General features: G+C 41.4%; 2 protein-coding genes and 1 long non-coding RNA gene across 4 annotated transcripts; 1 reads left to right on the forward strand and 2 right to left on the reverse strand.

The window, feature by feature from the left end:
* Nucleotides 1-2,186: 2,186 nt before the first annotated feature.
* LOC115529188 (immunoglobulin superfamily DCC subclass member 3-like) lies at nucleotides 2,187-14,776 on the reverse strand. 2 transcript variants are annotated; one of them, XM_030337739.1, is made up of 5 exons: nucleotides 14,667-14,776; nucleotides 14,031-14,141; nucleotides 13,683-13,772; nucleotides 13,303-13,563; nucleotides 2,187-2,296 (listed from the first exon to the last, which is right to left on the reverse strand). In XM_030337739.1, the coding sequence occupies exons 2-4, from the start codon at nucleotides 14,095-14,097 to the stop codon at nucleotides 13,400-13,402; spliced, it is 321 nt and encodes a 106-aa protein (XP_030193599.1). In that variant the 5' UTR covers nucleotides 14,098-14,141; nucleotides 14,667-14,776; the 3' UTR covers nucleotides 2,187-2,296; nucleotides 13,303-13,399. The 2 variants fall into 2 exon arrangements, with proteins under 2 accessions (XP_030193599.1, XP_030193598.1); XM_030337738.1 differs by lacking the exons at nucleotides 14,031-14,141; nucleotides 14,667-14,776 and having other exon boundaries at nucleotides 13,683-13,775.
* A 593-nt stretch (nucleotides 14,777-15,369) lies between these two features.
* LOC115529718 (uncharacterized) lies at nucleotides 15,370-17,034 on the forward strand. The gene is made up of 2 exons (XR_003973631.1): nucleotides 15,370-15,443; nucleotides 16,567-17,034. It is a non-coding gene; the product is annotated as an uncharacterized LOC115529718 (long non-coding RNA).
* A 4,441-nt stretch (nucleotides 17,035-21,475) lies between these two features.
* Nucleotides 21,476-25,781, reverse strand: LOC115529719 (coiled-coil domain-containing protein 106-like). Its single transcript, XM_030338691.1, has 4 exons — nucleotides 25,450-25,781; nucleotides 22,717-22,857; nucleotides 22,099-22,293; nucleotides 21,476-21,872 (listed from the first exon to the last, which is right to left on the reverse strand). The coding sequence occupies exons 1-4, from the start codon at nucleotides 25,568-25,570 to the stop codon at nucleotides 21,574-21,576; spliced, it is 756 nt and encodes a 251-aa protein (XP_030194551.1). The 5' UTR covers nucleotides 25,571-25,781; the 3' UTR covers nucleotides 21,476-21,573.

A 25,781-nucleotide genomic window follows, 5' to 3' on the forward strand; every position in this document is an offset into this window, starting at 1 on the left:
TAAACAAAAACAGTAAACAATAAACTCTTAGCTAATATAGAAAGTAGAGATAATAATAGAAGTAAAACAGGATTCAAGTAAAATAAAAAGATAAATGTAGAGAACTGTATAGAGGATTAATATAAAAAAATAAATATATATAAATAAATAAATGCAAACATATATATATATACATACACATGCAATGAATGCATGAAATGGAATAGCTGGAAATTGTACTGCACTGATGTTAATATATTGGTGCAAAAGTGCAACCATTTTGTGTTTGTGCCTAGATGTTATCCTGCCAGGGAACTCGTCCAGCTTCAGACATGAAGTACTGAGCAAACTTCTCCCTCACTGCCACAACATCTCTGCCAGCATTGTTGGTGCCAAGGCGAGGTGCGTTCTGGAGACCTTGTGATGGCTCAGCTGTGGATGTTCCGGTAGATGACCTAGCCGGTATTGTAGTGCTGGCATCCCACCTCAGAAAGTTATGGAGCATGCAGGTGGCCTTTACCACGTTCTCTGCCACTTCTGGAGAGACACACAGCACCCGACGGTACACTCTCCATTGGGATGCCAGCATGCCAAACGCACACTCGACCATTCTGCGCACGTGAGAGAGACGGGTGTTAAACACTTTTTTTTCTCCAGTGTTGTAGCCAGGGTATGGGCGCATGATGTTACGGCGCAAGGGGAAGGCTTCGTCTGCCAGAAACACATGAGGCATCGGGCCAAGATGTTCTGCCACTGGGAGGATGGAGTCATCCGGGATACCCAATGTGTTCTGCCGTAGGGCAGTACCAAAAGCGGAGGAGGATAGGGTTCCCCCATCACTGTTTCTTCCATAGGCCCCGATGTCAACAAGCCTGAAACAGTACCTGGCGTCGACTACAGCCAGAAGGACGATGGAAGAAGTGCCTTTGTGATGGCAATAGAGAGTGCCACTGGAGGGAGGAGCCTCAATTACTACGTGTTTCCCATCCATTGCCCCTAGGCAGTTAGGGAAATCCAGCTGTTGGAATCCAGTGGCTATATTTCTCCACGCTGCTTTGTCTGGAATAGGCATGTAATCTGGCAGGAGGCAATCCCAAATAGCTGTGCAGACCTGATGAACTATGCCTGCCACCGTGCTGGCACCCATCCTGAAGGCGAAAGCGATGGACCGGAATGAATCACCAGTTGCCAGATACCTGCCCAAAGAGTGATATTTAGTTTAGTCTGAAACAATTGAGCAAGCACGCATACACCTGTTGATCTTGATTGTGGCCGTTAGCAGTTAGATAGCAGTTTCTATTTCATTTGCAGGCATAATAATGATAGATTCAATTTATATAGCGCTTTTCACACACTCAAAGCGCTTTAAGTAGTAGTAGTAAAATAAGCTACGAGACATGCGTCTGATTTCATAGTCCTTTTTATAAATATATTTGCGGTTTTACCTTAAACAAATGCTGAGTCATTCCTCTGGACTGATGGCTTGCCTCATGTGGGTGTCTTGCCTTATTACTGAAGGCGCAACGATGCGCAACAAGGTTTCAAATTGACTCTTGTTGAGTCTGAAATACGCACTGAACCGTGCATTATGAAACCGTAGCTCCTGAATCAAACTATGAAACGCCCCGCACTGCTGCCGTCCCCGGTTTATGTCATGCACCCACAAACGGGAAGGTTCATCGTTATCCTTGTCGTTGTCATCTAACGCCAAAACAAGGGCTAATTTTCTCATCCTCGACATTGTAACTGACACTGTAGCGTAGTCAAACCACTTTGATGCGGTAACTGATTTGCAACGTTGGCTCTAGAACATTCTGCTCGAGAATAAACTTGACAAAACCACCCTGTCAGTTTTTTAGTTGGTAAAAAAACACCCGGGTCAGGTGTTTTTCAATATAAAAAAACTGCCTGTGTGAACACCCCCTAAGACTGTATCACACAGGGACTCTTCATCTTCTTCTGAAGCAGACCTTCCACGGAGGCGAAGCTCTGGACGAACCATCAGCGCTGATTAGGGACTTAGACATATTCGATCTCTCACGCTTTATGACTCTGTATAACCGTTGCCACTTTACTTAATAAATCCAAGGTCCTCGTGCCGACAGACTTTATTACCTCTCCGTCTCATTTCATCTGGTCCAGTAACTAGACAGACCGTTTTTCCCCTCACATCATCAAGTCCCAACTAATCCGTTTCCACCGCACCGCACCAGGACCCTTTTCAAGGCCCTTAGACCTCGCGGCTATTCCAAACGTTTTCTTCTGACTATTAAAGGGGAAGTGACCGCCCTCTTCCAGCCAGGCCGGCCCGTTCTCCCTGAAAAAAAGAACACAGAACAAAAGTTAATTCCATTAATTACTACATTTTCGCGACAACTAGGCCCCCTCAAGCAAGCTATAAAGCAACATTTTAATTCTGCCATACCTCAAACCGCCCCACTCGCTTCTTTTAAAATACTAATGTCCTACCGCCGTAATAAAAACCTACAGGACATTTTAGTCCATACAACTCCCCACTCTCCCTTACCCCACTCTTCTCACCCTCTCTTACTCTAAACCCTTCAACGTCCTATCACCCCTCTGCCCTCTGGGTTTGAGATGTGAATAGGATATCAGAGATGCCCAGAAAGGCAGGGGAGAATGTAGGGACAGACATCCCACACCTCCTTACCTCTGACTCCCCACCCTTTCCCCCCACCACTCTTCTCACTCTCTCTAAACCTAAACCCTTCAACATTTAAAATTTAAAAAGTTAGTTTTTAATCCTAAACCTAACCTTTGGCTTTATTCCCTAAACTCACCCCTAAAACCATTTTGTATTTATTTAGAATGATATTGTTACGGATTTTAAGCACATAAACTGCCCCCACATAGCCACTAGGAAGCAGGATCTAACACACAAATTGCATAACCCTGACATAGCCACTAGGAAGCGGGATCAAACACCATTAAACAGGCGAGGAGGGAGGAACCATTACGTCACGTTGGCCACGCCCACTTGACCCTATAAAAGTCGACAGAGAGATTGGAGGGCAGAACACCGGACTCAAGTTCAGTTCTAACCAGTCTACAGAGCAGTAAGTCAGATAGCAGGCCGGACGTTCTAATAGAGATAAAAATGATTTTATATAGAATAGAGATGATGAGTATAACAGTGGTGTTTGTGTGGGTACTGGCACATATTGGAGTGAGAGGGAATGAGGTGGTAGATAAGGTGGCAAAAGAGGCAACAAAATGTGAAGAAATTGAATTACGCATAAATATCAGCAAGATGGAGGGTAAAAACATAATTAAAAGGTAAATGAAGGAGAAATGGCAGAAGAGGTGGGAGGAGGAGAGGAAGGGAAGGTGGTTTTATAAAATTCAGAGGAAAGTAGGAGAGGCCAGGGGAAGAGGAAGGAGCAGAAGGGAAGAAACCGTAATATCACTGTTAAGATTTGGACATACAGGGCTAAATGCATCGTTGTTTATGGTTGGAAAACATGACACAGGGAGATGAGATCATTGTGAGGAGCAGGAAACTGTAGAGTATGAAGTAGAGAGACGACAAATGCAGGATAATTTGGCAGAAATTAAAGAAAGATATGCGTTAGAGAATATATTAATAAATGTCAGGAGATAGATGCTATAGGCACGTATTTGGATATTTAAAAGAAACAAATTTGATAAAGATTTAAATAAAGCAAATTCTTGCTTTATTTATAACTAAACAATATTAAATTACCTGATGCTATGCTATGTATGAGGTGCAGGTTATTTTGTAATTGTTTTAACATTTCCTGGGGTTATGCAGTGTATGGAACTATTTTCTTTAGACTTTATCCCTACCACTTATCTAAATCTAAATCCTAACCTTAACCCTTAGCTTTATTCCCTAACCTTAACCCGAGTGGCTATCCCCACCACTTATCTAAATCCTTAACCTTTAGCCTTATTACCTAACCTTAACCCGAGTGGCTATCCCTACCACTTATCTAAATCCTAACCTTAACCTTTAGCCTTATTCCCTAACCTTAACCCGAGTGGCTATCCCTACCACTTATCTAAATCCTTACCTAAACCTTTAGCCTTATTCCCTAACCTTAACCCGAGTGGCTATCCCCACCACTTATCTAAATCCTTAACCTTTAGCCTTATTACCTAACCTTAACCCGAGTGGCTATCCCTACCACTTATCTAAATCCTAACCTTAACCTTTAGCCTTATTCCCTAACCTTAACCCGAGTGGCTATCCCTACCACTTATCTAAATCCTAACCTTAACCTTTAGCCTTATTCCCTAACCTTAACCCGACTGGCTATCCCGACCCCTAACCTTAATCTTTAGCCTTATGAAGCACCAAATGAGGAGCACTAACGAGAAAATCTTTCCCATCTTGACACCAAACGAACAACGAGAAATCTATCCTATCTTAAAACTAACCGAGGAGCACTAAAGAAAAATCGCTCCCATCTTAACACCAACCGAAAACAACGAGAAATTTATCCTATCCTAAAACCAACCGAGGAGCACTAAGGAAAAATCTATCCCATTTTAACACCAACCGAACGAGGAGAATTTTTTTGCGTTTCCACCGTGAAAACATGGTATCTGGTACCTGAAGTGGCTGCTTTTTTTTAGTACCGCCTCGCTCTAGGTTCCAAGCGAGCTGAGCCGATGCTAAAAGGTGACGTCGCCTGGAAACTACCTGTACAATCAATATCCTATATTGCAGAATGGGCACGCACCTTTCGCCCACTGTGTCACTCAGCACAGGGGCCCCACAGGGTTGTGTACTGAGCCCTTTACTCTACTCCTTGTACACACATGACTGTGCCCCATCTCACACTACCAACACCATAGTGAAATTGGCAGATGACACAACTGTGGTGGGTCTGATCACCAAAGGTGATGAGGCCAATTACAGAGAGGAGGTTCAAAGGCTGACAGAGTGGTGCTCAGAGAACAACCTGAGCCTCAACATCAAAAAAAACAAAAGAACTGATCATTGATTACAGGAAGAAGCAGGGCACACACACCACTACACATCAACGGGGAGACGGTGGAGAGGGTGTCCAGCTTCAAATTCTTGGGCATACACATCTCAGAGAACTTATCATGGGCAATAAACACAACAGCAATAGTTAAGAAAGCACAGCAGTGGCTATACTTTCTCCACACACTCAGGAAAGTCAATCTCTCACAACAGCACCTAAGGTCCTTCTATCGCTGCTCCATCGAGAGTGTGCTCGCCTATGGAATCCTGCCCTGGTACGGTACCAGTTCTGCTGCAGACAGAAAGTCACTGCAGAGGATTATTAAAACCGCCCAAAACATCATCAACCAACAGCTACCTACCATGGACACCATCTTCAACTCCCGATGCTTGCAGAAGACACACAACGTTATGAAAGACTCATACCACCCTGCCAACTATCTGTTTGAACTGCTGCCCTCAGGGAAACGTTACAGGTCCATCAGAACACGCACCACAAGATTCATAAACAGTTTCTATCCCAAAGCAGTCACCATACTTAACTCTGACTTGAAAATAAATCCACTAGTTCCGACAGTATTAATCCATGACGTCCACATGTAATGCAATGCTCAGCACTTTACATATTTGTACCACTATTTTAAGGCATACTATTTTCTTTTACTATTTTTTAGGCATACAATGGCACTAAGTTAACGGTATAGTGTGTGACGACATGAATGTAGTGAGTGAACGAAATGTTGAACGTATTTTCTTTATTTATTATTGATTATGTTACCTTTTTAAATGAGACCAGTACGTGAGTGCACTGAATTTCGTTGTACTTCTGTCCAATGACAAATAAATATATCCTATCCTATACTGAGTAAATCTTTCAAGGTGGAGAGTCTGTACTGTCATGCAGTTTTCTTCGGTTTGAACAAATCATAAGTGTTATTTGACCTTGATATAACTACTGTAGCCGTAAAACTTAGGCTGAATCACTAACAAAGTGTAAATCATTTAAAACATATTTCAGCAGACACTTGTTAACTCTCTGGCCACTTCTACTCATGTAAACTTCAACCTCCAAAACAATCTTTGTTCCTTTTTTTATTTGGATATTTCTGTTTTAAAAAAAAAAAAGGGTATGGCACCTGCTTGTTAAAATAATGAAGTTCAGAGTTGTTTTATTTTTTCAGGCCAGAGAGTTAACAAGTGCTGAGAAAGTTACTCCAAAGTTTCTGGAGGTCGGTGAAGACGCACAGCAGCAGTCCCCGTGCTACCGCCAAGAAAGCCGCTCTTTTGAATCAGTGTTATTCGTTCCATTCCTCAGAGTAGACAACAGGATTCAGCCTCGTTTTGTTTTTACTTTTAATTCATTCCTCGGGAGGACTTTCCAGTCAGACTGCGTACTGTGTTCCCGCTAGACATAGGTTACAATTGTTCTCAAGCCCTGTTACCCAGAGAAGTTGTGTCAGGCAGAGATGAGGAAATGTGCCGTTCATCGCCTAAAGTGTGAGTAAGAGATTTGAGAAAGACAAACGGTACCACAGCAAGGATGCGAAGTTCATTCCTTAAGTCTTTCATTATGTTGACCAACTGTACAAAAGAGAATTTATAAGAATCTATTTGACAAAAAAATATAACTCAATGTGTTATGGTATGCAAGTGTCAAGAAGATTTAAAGTACTATGAAGATTTCTGTGAAGCCATTGCAGTCAGCGGGGAAGGCTGATTTCTGTGAAGCCAGCGGCGAAGGCTGCTGCCCCTAAAGCCAAGAAGGCTGCTTCGGAAGGCTACGGGGATCTGTCAATCATTGGATGAATATTAGTATTACACTTATGGCTATTCATTTCTCCACGGGATTCCCGTTGTAACCTTATTTGTTTTGGGTTATTGAAAGGGCTTTATGAACGGTTATATTTTGAGCAATTCTATTAACTTATTATATTTTGAGCAATTCTATTAACTCAAATAAGTTAATTCTATTAACTTATTTGACCTTTCAGAGGACAGAGGACTTCTACCAGACAGAGGACACTTATTACATTGTCCTGGAGCTGATGGAGGGGGGAGAGCTGTTTAACAGGGTGAAGGCGGGACAAGGCCTGGATGAGGCTGTGGCTAAACTCTACTTCTACCAGATGCTGATGGCAGTGGAGTACCTCCACAGGAATGGCATCATCCACAGAGATCTGAAACCCGAGAATAATCTATTGGCTTCTCAGGCAAAGACCTGTCTCATTAAGGTCACAGATTTCAACCAGTCAACGCGACCACGGGGCATGCACCTTACCAATAGACGAGTCCAACACGATACACCTGAAGCTCATTTTAAACCCTTGCACGTGTTTCAAATGTAATCTGGTCACCCAGAGAACGAAGATCACGGCCGACCATCGCAATACGACCGCGGGTGCGACCACCAGTGCATCGCCGAGAACAGCTCAACGCGAGCGAAGAGGGAAAAGCCCAGCGGTCTTTGTTCAAAAGCATTTCCTTTTTCTTTTCTATAAGTTAAGGGACATGTAAACTTCTATAGAAAACTACACCCACACATGATGTCGGGTCAAAAGCTCCACAATCACGCTTTTTCTCTAAGAAGAAGAACTTTCCCTCGGCAGTCTTTAATAAGGAAAAACAGTAGTCTATCTACGCCATAGTTTGTTTGGGTCGTGTGGAACATCAACGCTCAGGATGTGGTTTACGTGGTTTCCTATTTCTTGTTAAATTTAATATAGTCGGATGTTTTCTAAATTGCTATGCGTTGAATTGGAGTTTAGCAGTGATACATTCAGTGTTATGCTGTCGGCTTGTTGAATGAGCTCTTGCAGCCTAAAAGCACTTGCAGGCCGGCTGACCGAAGCCAAAGAAAACACAACACCCAACTGGAAAGATTGTATAGCAAATGCTCATCGGGAAGCTCAAATAGCGCGGAAGGAAGCACGGCGAGGGCATCTGGAAGCTGGAAGCGCGTGCTGCTGGACCACGACTACAACGGCCGCATGGGCGTCATGCTGAAAGACCGCTGGAGGATCCTGAAGAGGGACACCGTGGCCTGACCCGGTCCCCCTACCCCCCCCCCCCCCCCCCCCCCCTACGCAATGGGACCTGACCACTCAGCAGATCCTGCCCTATATTGACGGGTTTCGACACATCCAGAAAATCTCAAACCATATAAATCGTTTTGTAGCTAAAGTCCCAGTGCTGCAGAGGATATTACGGGATTGGACCTACGCTTTCTTGCCTGTTTTTTGGCTTTGAGCTAAAAAAAGAAGTACAATATATGAAGATTGCCTATCCACCTTGGAGCTTTTACATTCACGTGAACTTCTAAAAGGATGTATCACTGCTAATATTTTACAGAAGAATTGGAAAGTTTTCCACCGAAATGGAAGGGACTATTCCATGGATAATCTTGTCATTTGTGTTGTCCGACTTGACGCACTGTCTCGGACTCAAACTCACGACCACGGGGCATGAGCTAAAAAATAGACGAGGTTGTGTAAACAAACAAAAAAAAAGGAAAAAAAAACTTGAATACAAACTGAAAAGAAGAACCATTTCTCTTTGAGTCCCGAACCTTCCCTGTACGGCAATAGATTATCATCATGTCCAATGCCAATTTTAGGGAAATCAAAAGATGAATATCCTGACCAATATATTGTTTTTATTTTTTAATTTTTCTCTTTTGGCACGGCCGTGCGAGATATTGACACTGTCGCCCCGTGGGAAAAGGTGCTGTAGCTCAAAAAAAAACAACGAAACATGTTTATAAGTATATACATATGTGTATGTATATACGTATATACATGCATTATATATATTAACTTTTTTGTGTCAAAGACACAAAAAAGTTCACCCCCAGGCGTGGCTCTGGTATGCATCTGTCTGCAATCGGTTGTGTAAACAATATAAGTATAAGTCAAATTTCCGAACTCATCAGGAAACACATTCTCTAAAACGATGCACCCCATAGTATATAAAACCCATATAATTATATAATAGCATATAAAAGTACTCAACTGAGAAGGGAAGCCTGTTTTGAGTAGACATTAAACAGCCTGAACAGCCGAAATAGAACAGTTCACTTCATTTGGGATTGTGTACATTCATAATGCATGACGTAATTTGGTCACAATATTGGACAACTGTAAACACTTCAATACACAATGTCTGTACATTATTAAAGTGAGCCTTCAGGGGAAAATACTCTGCTCCACATTGATAAAAGGCACAGTATAAAGGTGACGTTTCGCACGAGGATCTACCACTGCAACATCAACAGCCAGGGGGTGATCTGTCTGGACATCCTGAATTCCAAATCTATGTAGCGTCTGGATCCGCTGCTAAACCACCACAGGAAGACAGATGATTAGAGACTAAAACACTACTTTGTCCACCTTTCAACTACAAAATACTCCCAAGAAAACACAGATTGTTTTTTTGGGCCGACCGGGTCCCTGCTGAGCTCCATGGACCACATGGACACTGATGAACTGCTCATCGGGAAGCTCAAATAGCGCGGAAGGAAGCACGGCGAGGGCAACTGGAAGCGCATGCTGCTGGACCACAACTACAACGGCCGCATGGGCGTCATGCTGAAGGACCGCTGGAGGATCCTGAAGAGGGACACCGTGGCCTGACCCGGTCCCCCTACCCCCCCCCACCCCCAAAGCCATGTATATTGATAATTATTTTTTTTAAACAGTGTGTGAGCATATGTTGTAAGAATGCCTTTGTAATACAAAAGGGACCCTTTTTTTTTTTCAATGTTCTCATAATCGTTTGCATAATTTTCTAATTTATATTTCATTTTCACGTTTTATGTTTGCGCGCCTGATGTGCATTTGCATTTTCACGGATATCATATACCATGCGCTCAGGACATAATCAGTGATTAATGCAGAACAAATTCTAAAAGAATTCTAAATCAGCACTGACTTTTAAATCCAACCTGGACACTCGGTTGGTTCTCCTCCAGCCATGTCTGATCAAAACAGGACTTCTACCAGACAGGACACGTATTGCATTGTCCTGGAGCTGATGGAGGGGGGAGAGCTGTTTAACAGGGTGAAGGCGGGACAAGGCCTGGATGAGGCTGTGGCTAAACTCTACTTCTACCAGATGCTGATGGCAGTGGAGTACCTCCACAGGAATGGCATCATCCACAGAGATCTGAGACCCGAGAATAATCTATTGGCTTCTCAGGCAAAGCCCTGTCTCATTAAGGTCACAGATTTCAACCAGTCCAAGATTCTGGAGGGGGAGAACAGCTCAACGCGACCACGGGGCATGCACCTTACCAATAGACGAGTCCAACACGATACACCTGAAGCTCATTTTAAACCCTTGCACGTGTTTCAAATGTAATCTGGTCACCCAGAGAACGAAGATCACGGCCGACCATCGCAATACGACCGCGGGTGCGACCACCAGTGCATCGCCGAGAACAGCTCAACGCGAGCGAAGAGGGAAAAGCCCCGCGGTCTTTGTTCAAAAGCATTTCCTTTTTCTTTTCTTTTCTTTAAGTTAAGGGACATGTAAACTTCTATAGAAAACTACACCCACACATGATGTCGGGTCAATAGCTCCACAATCACGCTTTTTCTCTGGAGAAATCAAAGAAAAAGAAGGAAGACGTTAAGAAAGCAAAGCAGGAGAAGCCTGGCCAGAAGGAGAGACGCGCGGGAGTCGACGAGCAACCTGCTCCTCCTATGGTGAAGAAGCCCCCAACACGGGAGCCCATGTCCAGTGAGAGCCGAGGCGGAGCAGTGGAGGGTCAAAGGGCCCCAAGAAGGAATGCGTTTGAGGAGCGACCGTATGAGCCAGAACAGTACTACCAGGAAAACTTCGGCCCCAAGGCCGACCTATTCTCAAACTTTAAATGGGTAAGAGGAGGAAAAGAAACGCTGGAAATAACTGGTCCGAAATGTTTATATTTTTAATAAAAATAATACGATTTCATAAATTGCACAGAATTTTATTAAAGTTAGTCTTTAACTTCAGTCTTTACAAAGACTGAAGTTCAGTGGCCACAGTTTAGACCTTTCACATTGCTTTGGGAAATATCGACATTTTTGGGTTAGTTTGAAGGCAACTGTTTGCTTGTTGTTGAAGTGAATGTGTTTAAATAAATCTAGTTTACATTACAAACTGAAGCCCCACTCACCAAGTGTGCCTCAGAAGAAAGTAGGATTTTTTTTTTTTTTCAGCTTTACTGATCGATATCCATGTGATCAATAGCTTTATTTTCCATGTTTGCTAAAGGCAAAGACCACTTTATCAAATCCCAATGGGAGCGTCTGGATCCGCTGCTAAACCACCACAGGAAGACAAATGATACGAGACTAAAACACTACTTTGTCCACCTTTCAACTACAAAATACTCCCAAGAAACCACAGATTGTTTTTTGTCTCGGACTCAAACTCACGATCACGGGGCATGCACCTTACCAATAGACGAGGTTGTGTAAACAAACATTAAAAAAAAAGGAAAAATAAACTTGAATACAAACTGAAAAGAAGAACCATTTCTCTTTGAGTCCCGAACCTTCCCCGTACGGCAATAGATTATCATCATGTCCAATGCCAATTTTAGGGAAATCAAAAGATGAATATAACCCTAACCCTAACCCCATCGCCGAGAACAGCTCAATGGGACCCTTGCACGTGTTTCAAATGTAATCTGGTCACCCAGAGAACAAAGATCACGGCCGACCATCGCAATACGACCGCGGGTGCGACCACCAGTGCATCGAAGCAGAACACACAGGACATCATCGGCTACAAACAGCTCAACGCGACCAAGTGTTTCCCAGGCTACGATATGGAGAGGACCCGCATCAAGGTGATGATGATGCGGGTTGATGTTGTTGATGACGATGATGTTCCAGTGTTTGCTAAAGATAAAAAAGAGTACTTTTACCTTGCTCTGTTGAATTGCACATGTTTTTATGTTGTGATTTAGATGTTAGCGACAGTAGGATAGGACGGATGAAGATGTGATGGTTTGATTAGGGAGATGTTTAGTTGCAGTTAAAGGTAAAGTCAACTACTGTTTAACTCGCTGGCAGTTAAATCAACCTTTTTTCTTTGTAAACAACTGACTCCGTATTGTCTTGAGGGGAGAATCGACCAACGTGGATACATCATTAATCAAAATCTGGATTTAGCAAAACAAAATGAACACTTTGACTGCAGGCAAACACAACGCAGATTCAACCGGATCTATAAATGCCCGCAAAACAAAGAAAGCCTTGTGTCCGTTGTGGCAACCCGGCCCAGGCCAATTAAGGATATTGAGAGCACCTGAAGAGACAGACTCTGAGGAGAAGTAGGGCTTATCTTCTTATCATCTTCCTCGTCACAGAGCCGAGGAAGATGTACTTTTTCAATCAGTGTATCTGTGCCACTTTAATTGCCATCTAAGACTAAATACTGGCCTGTCCTTTGTGGCTCCAGCCTTCATGAGGAGAGAGAAGTCCGGCCAGGTGAGAGTCTACTCACCTGAAGAGACAGTCTCTGAGGAGGAGCAGTTCTGGACCTCTGGATTGACCGGTACAAAATTCACGTGAACTTCTAAAAGGATGTATCACAGCTAATATTTTACAGAAGAATTGGAAAGTTTTCCACCGAAATGGAAGGGACTATTCCATGGATAATCTTTTCATTTGTGTTGTTAATTTTTCATTGTGAAGGTAAGACCACGCTGTGAATGACTAAAAACGGTTAGGTCCCTCCTGCGGATCTCTGAGTCGAAGTTCTACAAACAAAGAAAAAGAGGGGGAGGGGGGGGGGAGAGAGGGGGGGGAGGGGGGGGGGGGAGAGAGAGAGTGTTTGGTGTGTGTGTGTGTGTGTATGCTATGCACATTAGTGTTAGTGCTGGGCAGTGCTGGGAGCTCTGTGTGTGTCTGTGGGACCCTCAGTGACCTTTAACAGAGAGCAGGCTTATGAGGCCTACCTGGGGAGGTGTCTGTGCCTCTGGGCCTGTCAGTGACTTAATACAATACACAGGGCAGTGTTTGGTGCTCTGTGTGTGTCTGTGTGACCCTCAGTGACCTTTAACAGAGAGCAGGCTTATGAGGCCTACCTGGGGAGGTGTCTGTGCCTCTGGGCCTGTCAGTGACTTAATACAGAGAGAGAGAGAGAGAGAGAGGGGGGGGAGAGAGAGGGGGAGGGAGAGAGAGTGTTGGGTGTGTGTGTGTATGCTATGCACATTAGTGTTAGTGCTGGGCAGTGCTGGGAGGCTTATGAGGCCTACCTGGGGAGGTGTCTGGGCCTGTCAGTGACTTAATACAGAGAGGGAGAGAGAGAGTGTTTGGTGTGTGTGTGTGTATGCACATGTGCGTGTGTGTGGCCCTGACCTGAGGACCGCCGGATGTGCAGCACGTAGCCGATGATGTCCTGTGTGTTCTGCTCCGGTTCCTTCCAGGACACCTGGATGGCGCCGGGCGACAACGCCTAGGCCCGCACCATTGTGGGGGCCCCGGGGAGCCCGTCGGCCCACAGCACGGTGAGGCGGGCGCTGGCCTGCGCGGAGCCGGCGCTGTTCTCGGCGATGCACTGGTAGTCGCTGCCGCGGTCGTATTGCGATGGTCCCTCCTGCCAATCTCTGAGTCGAAGTTCTACAAACAAAGAAAAAGAGGGGCATTTACAAACAAGAATGTGTTTGCATTGAATGTGTGTAACGGAAGCAAAATGCACCAAATTGACCAATTCCTTATCATGTGTTTTTGATACTCACGTATGTGGCCACGGCTGAACGGATGTCCGTCAAGCTTGGGGACCCGGGGAGGCCCATCTCCCCCCAAGCTTGGAGGAGGGACGACAACACCTGAGGCCGATGTGTGTAAAACAAACATTAACAACTCTCAGAGTGACACAAGATATACCCATCCTAGTTCTGGAAACATTGGACCCGAAGCTTGTATGTGTTTTAATTATGTTTGTATTATAATTGATAATGCCTCATTTGCATTCCTTCTTAAATGTTTTATATTGTTTTATATATGCGTGTGTGTGTGTGTGTGTGGACATATACGTGTGCGTGTGTGCTATGCACATGTTTGATGAACTAATCCATCCCACTCACCACATCCCTGGTGTCTCCTCCTCCTCCTCCTCCTCCTCCTCTTTGCCTTTAGCAAACACTGGAACATCGTATTCTTGCACTATTGGTGGATCTGAGCTTGAGGGCCGGTGGCTGAGGGTTAGAAAAAACAAACAGCAAGAGAAAAAAGGACAGCATATTAATGACACTGTAATGATTGAGTTTTTGAAATGGAGAGCACACGTAATAACAGGCTAATCATGAACTGTAAAGAATTCAAGTCCTGCATTGTTCACTTACATTTGACTCTTGATCAATTCGTAACTTATGTAAGCTAGCAGCAGTAGCAGCGCCATTTTGCGAATGAAAACCATGTAGACTCAATCAATATATGTTCCCGGGGAGACGGAGCACTTCGTTTCGTTTGTTTGGCCAAAACATTGTGGCTCGGGCTGATGAACATTCAATTGTAACGTAGTTTGAGAAGTAAAAGAAAGACGATGACATTCGTCATGTGGTCAACCATAAAACTTTGTTTTCCCCAAGAATCTTCTGCCTTTATGTTTGGCAGTCCAAAGGCTGCTGATTTTACGTTTGTTGGACACCGTAACAGTGTGTCACTATCTTATTGCCTGCATGAGAGATCAATGTTGTTATAAGCTGTTACGTCTTTCTTACCGATCGCACAAGGCTGACTTGGGCTGTACCACTTCGGGAGGGATCGCTCAGTTGAATTGGTTGCGACCTTGACTCCATATATGGACATTGGAATGCGGTTTTCACACGCTGCTATGTTGCATCTGTGGCTGCCGGTAATTCAAACACAAAGAAGTAAACTCTACGAGGTTAGTCTGAAGCCATGGCACACAAATATACATTAACTTGTATATTTGTAATAATTAATTAATCCTCACCAACTAGGAAGCTGACACACCGTTATTGTTCAACAGATTTTGTCCACAGCATAGGTGTACGGGTGACGCCTAAGCACTCAAAGACGCCTAAAGTGAAGGGGGGACCTCACTAACCACCACCAATATGTAGCACCCACTTGGGTGATGCACGGCAGCCAAACTGCGCCAGAACGCTCACTACACATCAGCTTGAGGTGGAGAGTTAGGGATGAGGTGGAGAGTGAGGGAAAAGAACATTTAAACACTATCGACCATATTTAAACACTATCGATCACATTTAAACATTTAGATTCACTGCTCTCTATTGTGACCCTCAATAGAGAGCAGTGAATCTCTCTCTCTCTCTCTCTCTCTCTCTCTCTCTCTCTGCTGCACTATGTTGCTGTTGCTTGAGTCTGGCCTGTATCAGCAGCATATAACATTGTGCATTACTTGGTTCATATGTGAGGCCTGGTCTGATCTGATCAGGCAGTCTTCTGTGGCCTAATTGCTGGGCGCTATCCTTCTCCATTTCAAAGGGTCAGCTGTGAGGGCTGGTCTGGTCATACTAGGGATGGGCATTTGAAGAAATTTCCTTGATCGAGCATCGCTAGAGTTATCGATCAATTATCGATTAATCATTAACTTTTTTCTATAGGCTATATTGAAATTCCTGTTGGTAGAAAATACAAAATGCAGCATGTTTTTATCAATGAAATCTTTATTCCAACAATAATGTATGGGCCAACATTAATACAATACAGTTAACTTGAAGATCTGCAACTGTTTAACAGTTTTAAAATAATAAATACAGGCATTATAGGTTATAGGCCTATGCGGCGCTCGTAACGTAAAGTCTGAACCATGCGCCTACAGGCGCTCTTAAAGGTTTGGAAACGATTGAACAAGACTAAATCTGTAGCCTATTCCAATTACAATAAGTAGCCAACTTATCGGACAACAATAATCAAACGAAGGCAGTAGGCTAAAAGTGGGCATTAAACTGTATAACTGTTTTGAAAAAAGGGGGAAAAAAGGCCGACATATAATGCCTATAGGCTGCAGCCGGCGCGCGGAAAAGGCTTGCAACAAAAAGATGAGCCACCCATGTACAAACAATTGCATGAACTAGTCTATCTAAAAGCAATACGTTATTGAACATATATAAGGCTGAACTTGTTGCTAAAATATCACAGTTTTGGCAAAATGTAACGACTCCAAGAGGCACCAAGCCGAAAGAAAAGCGGAGCGAGAGACAACACATTAAGAAAAAAAAGAGCGACTCACATACGGTGGTGACTGTCCCTACTGTCCATAGCATACAGTAACTCCAGCCTACATATTTTTGTTTAGGAAAATAAGCATGTTAACATGCTCGGGGGTCAGACGCGAACGCAGCCTTGTGACTGTCAGTCCAGCAGCAGAAAACACCCGCTCTGACGGGACCGAAGTTGCGGGGATGCAGAGGTATTGTCGCGCTAACTTTGACAGCCAGGGGAACCTTCTTCCATTCACTTTCCACCAGTCGGCAGGGTGGTAATTCTCCCACATAGTGATATTCAATTAAATGCTTCAAGACTCACAGTATGCAACACAACGTCCTTTTGATCGATAACAATATAAATTGATCGACGCATTTCTTAACGATCAATTATCAAGCATCGATTAATTATGCCCATCCCTAGGTCATACTGTCAGTCACTAAGACTGTGGGGGTTGGGGCATTTTCTCTTATTTGGAGAAGCTCCAACACATGAGCTTACCTCTCCCGAAATAAGTGTTTTTTGTGAATGACAGACAGGGTCGTTAAGACTGACAAAAAGATCTCGAAATTGGATAAGTACAATTTCAGACACTTTCGGAAACATAAGTTTATTCATGAATCTTTTTAATTCATAAATGTATGGATTTATATCACTTTTATTCAAAACAAGACACATTTGTGTGTGGATCAGAAATGTGTGTGTGAAACTTACTTTTGCCTATGGATTTATTTTACAGTTATACCTGCCGATATCCATTTGTGTGTGCATTGAAATGTATTTGTGAGAAGAGAGTAATTTATATAAAAATTACAAAATACATTTGTTAATCCTTCTCTGTGCATTCATTATTAATGAGACTGTTCTGACCCCATAAAAATGGACAAACAACGACCAGTTTCCAAATGTTTTTTTATTGAAACGTTTCAAACATGGAACATGAATAAATATATAGAACTAAAACACAACATGAATAAATATATATAACTAAAACAAAACATGAATAAATATATATAACAAAAACACGGAACATGAATAAATATGAAGAACTTAAACATAACATGAATAAATATATAGAACTGAAACACAACACGAATAATAAATATATAGAACTGAACTGAACTACTGAACGGTTACGCCGCTATTCCACTGCATGGTACCAGCTCGACTCGACTCGACTCAGCTCGCATTTTTTGCGTTTCCACCGTGAAAACATGGTATCTGGTACCTGAAGTGGCTGCTTTTTTTAGTACCGCCTCGCTCTAGGTTCCAAGCGAGCTGAGCCGATGCTAAAAGGTGACGTCGCCTGGAAACTACCTGTACAATCAATATCCTATGCTGAGTAAATCTTTCAAGGTGGAGAGTCTGTACTGTCATGCAGTTTTCTTCGGTTTGAACAAATCATAAGTGTTGACCTTGATATAACTACTGTAGCTGTATTACTTAGGCTGAATCACTAACAAAGTGTAAATCATTTCAAATTTATTTCAGCAGACACTTGTTAACTCTCTGGGAAGGAAGGCCACACCACAACCAATCTCAAATACGACCTCAGATCAGACGAGACAACCCGCTGAACTTAAGCATATCAGTAAGCGGAGGAAAAGAAATGCTGGAAAAGGGAACCCTGGTGTCCTGGTTACGGGGGACGATGGTAACAAATTTGATTCAGGGGTCTAGGGTGACTTTACTCAATGTTTAATTGAATTGTCTGTTAAGAATGAGTACTTTGTCAAATGTAATTATAATTTGTAACCTCAAACTCTTTTTATTAAGTTGATGGAAAAGTGCCCTTATGCATCATGTTTCCCATCTTCTCTCAGAGCTCTGAATATCTATATGACTGCAAAACCTGTTATTACTGATGTACACCGTCCTTTACTTGAATTTTTGTGTACTCTTTCTATATATTGTTACGACCCCTCCCTTTCGGCAGCTGATTACTTCCTGCAGGAGTTGGCTGAAAGGGAGGGTCGTTAGGGCAAGTTGCTCACACCTTGCTAGGCCTCTACCCAAGGTGATATAAGCCAGCCTGGTCTCATTGTCTCTCTCTCTCTCCTAGGCTCCACGCTGCTACAGGTTGTTGGTTCTTGGTTCTTTTTGATGGCTTCCTTTTACACTCAACAGCAGCACACACATCACACTCATCCATGCACTACATTCACCACTGATGCCACTACTCTCCACACCTCATGCTATTGGTAAATATGATTGTTTAAGTTATAATAAAACCTTTTCATTTATCACTTTCAACCTGACTTGTCTCCCCTCCTTGTCACATATGCTGAGCCAGTTTGTGACAATATCAATATTTTTTTAATGTAGTGGTAGAGCCATTTTTGGGCCGAGAGTAGGGTGAAACATTTATATATATATAAATGTGTTAAAATAAATCTAGTTTACATTACAAACTGAAGCCCCACTCACCAAGTGTGCCTCAGAAGAAAGTAGGATTTTTTTTCCCAAACATTCATAATGTTTGGGGAAAAGGGGTTTTATTGTCTTTGTATAACTTGTTGTGTTATTAGGTTAAGTGGGGTTAACGGGTTTGGGTTCTTTATTGTTTGTGTGTTCGGTAACACTTTAGTTTGATAGTCCACTGTTGACACTCAACAAGCCATCAGTAGATATTCAGTTGCATGTCAACAGTGAATGAGTTGACATTCAACCGAACTATCTCAACTGATAAGCAACATGTATTCAACTAACTGTAAGTTAACTATAAGTTGCACTATTAGTAGATGGTTAGTTGATATTTGACAGAGCTTGTTCAACAGATAAGAAACATGGATTCAACTAACTGTCTGTTAACTATAAGTTGCGCTATTAGTAGAGGTTGTTTTGTACACGTAGCATGCATTCAACTAACTGTCAGTTAACTATTAGTTGCATTATTAGTAGATGGTTAGTTGATAATCAACAAAGCTTTCAACAGATAAGAAACAAGCATTCAACTAACTAAGTTAACTACACGTTGCACTATTAGCTGGTGTTTAGTTGATATTCAACAGTGAGTTAGTTGATACTCTACAGAGCTTGTCAACAAATATGTAACATGCATTCAACTAAGTGTTAGTTAACTATAGTATATTTTTATTTTGTTCATTTATTTTTACAAAAACAGTCTGCAACAGACATTGTGCTTTTACTACATGTTCTTTACAAATATATAACTATCAGTTGAGTGTCAACTTCTAGTAAGTTGACTATCAACTGCTGTTATTAACCAATTCTCAACTTACGTTTCATTTGGATCAACTTTCCTCCACTCACAAGAAACACATCTAATGAATGAACATTCAACCCTCTGTTGATCATATATGTTCATTGCAAAATAAAGATGAGAATATTTTATCAATCAATAGGCACCCTGTGTAGGTGACAACCTGTTCATTGTCATATGACTGTCGACAAACTATCAGTCAATATTCAACTAAGCATTAGTAGAGAGGTCTTAGGACTGTCAAATTAAAGTGAAAACAGTTTAGTGTCTACACACTATTAACAGAGCAAAACAGAGAAAATAGTTGACTATCAGTTGATTCTCAACAAACTATCAGTCGATATTCAATTAAGCATTAGTAGACAGGTCTTAGGACTGTCAAATTAAAGTGAAAACAGTTTAGTGTGTGCAAACTATTAACAGAGCAAAACAGAGAAAATAGTTGATTCTCAACTAACTATCAGTCGATATTCAATTAAGCATTAGTAGAGAGGTCTTAGGACTGTCAAATTAAAGTGAAAACAGTTTAGTGTCTACACACTATTAACAGAGCAAAACAGAGAAAATAGTTGACTATCAGTTGATTATCAACAAACTATCAGTCGATATTCAATTAAGCATTAGTAGACAGGTCTTAGGACTGTCAAATTAAAGTGAAAACAGTTTAGTGTCTACAAGCTATTAACAGAGCAAAACAGAGAAAATAGTTGACTATCAGTTGATTCTCAACAAACTATCAGTTGATATTCAATTAAGCATTAGTAGACAGGTCTTAGGACTGTCAAATTAAAGTGAAAACAGTTTAGTGTCTACAAGCTATTAACAGAGCAAAACAGAGAAAATAGTTGACTATCTGTTGATGATCAACAAACTATCAGTCGATATTCAATTAAGCATTAGTAGACAGGTCTTAGGACTGTCAAATTAATGTGAAAACAGTTTAGTGTCTACAAGCTATTAACAGAGCAAAACAGAGAAAATAGTTGACTATCTGTTGATGATCAACAAACTATCAGTCGATATTCAATTAAGCATTGGTAGACAGGTCTTAGGACTGTCAAATTAAAGTGAAAACAGTTGAGAACAGTAGTCTACAGACTAGTAACAGTACAAAATAGAAAAAAAGTTTTGCAAAACTAATCAGTAACACTGGATGACCACAAAGTGAAATAAACAAAAAATAAGCAGGATATCAGACACGGAAAACCACTTTATTATTTGAAAATAAATAACTAAACGTAATCAGAAATTGTGGTACAAAGGCGAAGAGTTCAAAGGGCAATGTACATTTATAGTAAGTCAAAGAACTTCAACCAGGCTTACTTTGAACTTTTTAAAAAAAGAAAAAAAATTAAAGGATAAATCCGGTGTAAAATGGATCTGGGATATGTTTAACATGATAACGAAATGGGATGTTCATTTGGGAGCAAAAAAGTGAATGTAGACGCATTCTTAAGTTGGCTGTTTTTAGCCGATTCTACCAAAACGCTATAAACTTGGAACGATGGGGGCAAGTCTCGTGGTAAAAACGAAATTGCTATTTTAAACCACTTAAAAGGATAGAAGTAGCCCGACACTTCTTTGATAGTATAATAAGGGTCTTAAAATATAAAACGAGGCATTGATAACTTTGTAAGTGTACAGATTGTTTATTAAAAATGATATTTTAAGCACACAATACCATCAGAAGTTCACCCATCGACACCATCTTGTATTTAAGACTTGATAAGTAGAATGGCGAACACAGAGCTTAGCTTGCGTGTTCTTCCCGGAGGTCACAATCACTGTATTTGTCAATGTACTTATATCGAGTCTTAAATACAAAATGGCGTCGACAGGTGAACAACTGATGGCATTGTGTGTATAAAATGTAATTTGTAATAAACAATCTGTACACTTACAAAGTTATCAATGCCTCGTTTTATATTTTAAGACCCTTACTATACTACCAAAGAAGTGTCGGGCTATTTCTAGCCTTTTAAACTGTTTAAAATAGCGATTTTGTTTTTACCACGAGACATCGTTCCAAGCTTATAGCGTTTTGGTAGAATCGGCTAAAAACAGCCAACTTAAGAATGCGTCTGCATGTGGTTTTTTGCTCCCAAACGAACATCCCATCTCATTATCATATTAAACATATCCCAGATCCATTTTACACAGGATTTATCGTTTAATTAAAAAAACTCTCTCCTTTCACCCCTGTCCCTTTAACCCTTTTTGGAGAATGGTATGAGTTTTTTTTTCCTCTTCAGCTCTTCAATTTTAAGGGCAAGTTCTCCAACAATTTTGGACTGGCAGAGCTTTGCTAAATGAAGGAGCCTCTGTTCGCCTTTGATTCCATCCAGGACACTCCTCTCTGCAATGTAGAGCTCCGCGATTGCTGCAGTGTCTTTAACTGCGTTTCTAGAAACACGTGCCTTCAGGAATGCCCTCGACATCTTGCGTCCTTTTTGAATTAGTTTAAGGACCCGGCGGTACCTTTTAACAACATCCGATATTGTTGTCACTGAAAATGGAAAATAAATTAACAACAATAAAACACTAATATATATACAGTTTACTTCTCCCCAAAGATTGTTGTGGTTTGTCTTAGTTGCAGGGTAAGGGTTAGTATGTACTTTTAGAAAAATGAAATTTTCATAGGGGTGCTAATAATTCTGCCCTAAGCTGTATACACTATATTTAATGTCCAAACCTAAAGAAATACAGCACAACTCTATAGTTTACTTTACCTCGAAGACCTTTGTTCTTTGAAGCCTTTTTGCTCTTCTTTTTGTTTTTCTTTTTGTGCTTCCTCTTTTTCTTGCGGCCATCAGAGGAGGAAGAGCTTGTATCACTGCTCCTGGAATCGGTGGAGTCAGTGCTGGAGTTGGAACTCGAGTCAGTGTCTGACTCTGGGTCGGTGGCAGTGTTGTCCATTTTCTCACCTGAGAAATGACAAAAAGCAGAAAAATAAAACTTAAAACAACCTTAAAGTACAACTTTACCCCCTGTCTCAGCATAACTTCTCCCACTGCACAATTTCGAAAAATACGTTCTGACCAAGGTTCTGACGGCTGATAGTCGGGAAGGGGGTGGCTGTAAAGGAGGTGGGGTTAAGCTAGCTTCCACTCAGGAAGATCTGAATGACATGATTTCATTGAAAAACGGAGTGAGACAAAGTCTAAAGGTACTGTCGCTACACGATGTGAGCTCATATGCTCATATGTCCATCAGACGTTGTGACATAGAGTGACCCTCATACGATGGGTGAACCCCAATATTGTTGTGGTATATTGTTGTAAAATTCTAGTGAAGCCACATACATTCTTGAAAGTCCTTAAGTAAAACTTTACTCCAGCTTTACTAACCTTGATTTGCTGAAGGCCTTTGCTCAAGCTGCTGCTTGAGCAAAGAATTCTCCTCCTCCAGCTCATTGATTCGGGACTGCAGCTCTTCCGACCTTTTCTTCCATTGCACTTTGTGTGGTTGAATATTTTCGATATTACTAACTGCAAAATAGGATAAAAAATAGAATAAACAAGTCAAAACTTGTAGGAAAATTTAACATGTTAACTTTTGTACAATGGTATGAACTATACATGTATTACCCAGTTTTGGCATACTACTATCCTTTGTCATAGGTGAATTATCAGGACACACAACGGAAAATGATGGTTACTGACAGAAGTTGATGCATCAAAATGAATGCACCAGATGGCTATATTAATGTTATTGGTGTCCAAAATCACACAAGAAATTGTTGGTTATAAACAATACATTTAGCATTGTTAAACAGCAAATGAAGTGCATGTTATAAATAAAGAAATTTAGAGACAGGACAAAAGGGCATTATCACTGTGGAATCACTTTCACACATTTTTAAAGGCTTTCACACATTAAAGGCATTAGCCTATAGTACAAGCTTATACATTCATATTTTGATTATTTATATGTGTATGTTTTAAATTGAGATATACAGGTTTTAAAACTATCAATTCTCACATTTTCCTTGAAAACCAAGCCAGTACAATCATAATTCCTTTTTATATATTGCATCGTAAATCGCAATATTGGTCACCATAACCACATCGCACAAATTCTCTAAATCTTTGCCACACTAATTGGGTGCACCGCTGGCGCAACAGGCATCTCTGGAGGGACGACTCTTACCAGTCAGACGTTACGTTACATATTAGTGGTATTAGATCAGTGTCATTGGGAGGGCTTATACAAAGATTCTTGAGTTGAATTTACTACCTTTTTTAATACCTTCACAATATTGTTTAATACCAGCACGACTTCAAGCTGCAACTGTAGCAGCGTGAAGTAAAGTGACGAACAGTAACAGTAAGGCTACAACACTTTGCCCTTCACAAGCCATGTGACTGTGGGTCAATGTTATTCACAATGGTGGTACAGTACTTGAAGAGACAAATATTTTCTGAGGGGGTACTCATTGTTAAAAAGTTTGAAAACCACTGGCTACCTCACTTTCTCTATCACTCATACACTTGAATGAATAAACATTTGTCAACATTGAAACTACACCCAGGGGTAGGCAACCTTTATATTTTTGTCCAGAGCCACAAAACGCCTTATAAGTTAGGGGTGTAACGATTCATGCGATAAATCGATGAATCGATTGTCAGTCCTACCGATTCAACTAAATCGATCTGCTAAAATAAATAAATAGAATGAATCGCTTTGGCTTCAGCAATAATCGATATAAATGCTTTAAAACGTATGAATCGATCATGATTTTAAGACTTAGTTTACACGTTTATTTTGTGAAGTGCAGCTCGGTAATCCGTAACTCTGTCATCAGCTAGTCAGCTTGCTAGGAAGTCCCACAAGTTTTCTTTCTCCCTCACCCTCTAATGGTGCATTTCAAACATGGCAGAGAGCGGCAGCGAGATTGTTAATGCACCAGCAAACTTGAAATCCAAAGTGTGGAAGCATTTTGGCTTCGCAAAGAATAGTGGTAAAATTGACAAGGGGTGTCACATTATTGCATGTTTATTTCACAGATATAGAATTTTGGTTAAAAGTTACTGAATCGAATCGTGGTTTACAGAATCGAATCGAATCGTTCCAAAATATAATAATTGTCCTTGAATCGAATCGCCTACTGAATCATTAATCAAATCGAATCGTCTGAAGCCAAAGATTCACACCCCTATTATAAGTGGAGAAGCCTGTACAAATTCTGAAAAGTATGCTGTTGTGTTTTCTGTTGGAGAACCTAAAACTTCATTCAGGCTCACACACACACACACACACACACACACACACACCTTCCCGTGAGGATGGACACTGGGGTTTCAACGGCCATCAGTGTGCATATTGTATACATTTCTCTGCAAACCTATGTCGGCATCATGCCTTCAGTGTGTCTTGAACAACCACAAAGGTTGCACATATTATATTCATATTTTATCGTATTTGTCTAAATGCATACTAGACTGTAGATAGATTTGAGTGAAGTTACCAACACAATAGATTGCTGAGTTTTAGTAACCCATGTATTGATTTAACATAAATAACATGAATACCTTGTGCATGTGTATATTTATTGCACCTATCTGTTCTGTTTAATGATAATTTCATAAGAAAACACATGGTAATAATTGCATGAATAAATCTCTGTACAGGGTGGGGATTTCAACATGCAGCCTTTCTTGATGTATATTTGTAAAAGGAAATCTTGTACCTATTTTAGAACATTATTCTATTTTTCTTAGAACCTAACAATTATTCGTAAGTATGTACTGTCATACCTACATCTCTGACGTTTATAATAAACCAAACCGTTTGAAAATCTGTTGAAAGTTTAGCAAGTTATGGTTATTTAAAAAGTACATGTACCACTACCAACACAATGTTACGGGTGAGCACCTTATTGTGGTAAGATGGCCGCCAGTGGTGACGTTCAACTCCATTGGCAAGCAGCGTGGACGAGACATCTAGTTCTATATCTATCTATGGGTAATAACGTCGTCAACCCCCAGCTAAGCAAAGCTAACGGTAATAGCTCTTGCCGAGCCCGGCCAGAAACAGTTTGAGTATTACAATCCCTTTACAAATGTGTCAACCCAACTTACCAGCAGTAGGCATATCGGAGCTTTCTCCTTCATTCCCCCGCTGTCCTTTTGCCCGGGTAGAGCGCTCAGGCCTTTCCATCATATTTCCAGGCGACGCCGAACTTAACTGATGGAAAATCATATGCTGGTACTGAAACAAAAGGTAGGCCTAACATAAGTGGTTCACACATACAAGTAATGGCGCCTGCTTTCGAAATAAAACAATAACTGTTGAGAGAGGGTTGATACTTACCATAGCGACAAGATCCAATTAATTTTGCGCGGACTATTAGCTTCTTTCAACGGCACAGTGTTGGCGATGCGGCTTAGCCAATCGGACGGTAGAAGCGCTT

The sequence above is a fragment of the Gadus morhua genome, chromosome 17 (genome assembly GCF_902167405.1).
Source record: "Gadus morhua chromosome 17, gadMor3.0, whole genome shotgun sequence".
Classification (NCBI taxonomy): domain Eukaryota; kingdom Metazoa; phylum Chordata; class Actinopteri; order Gadiformes; family Gadidae; genus Gadus; species Gadus morhua.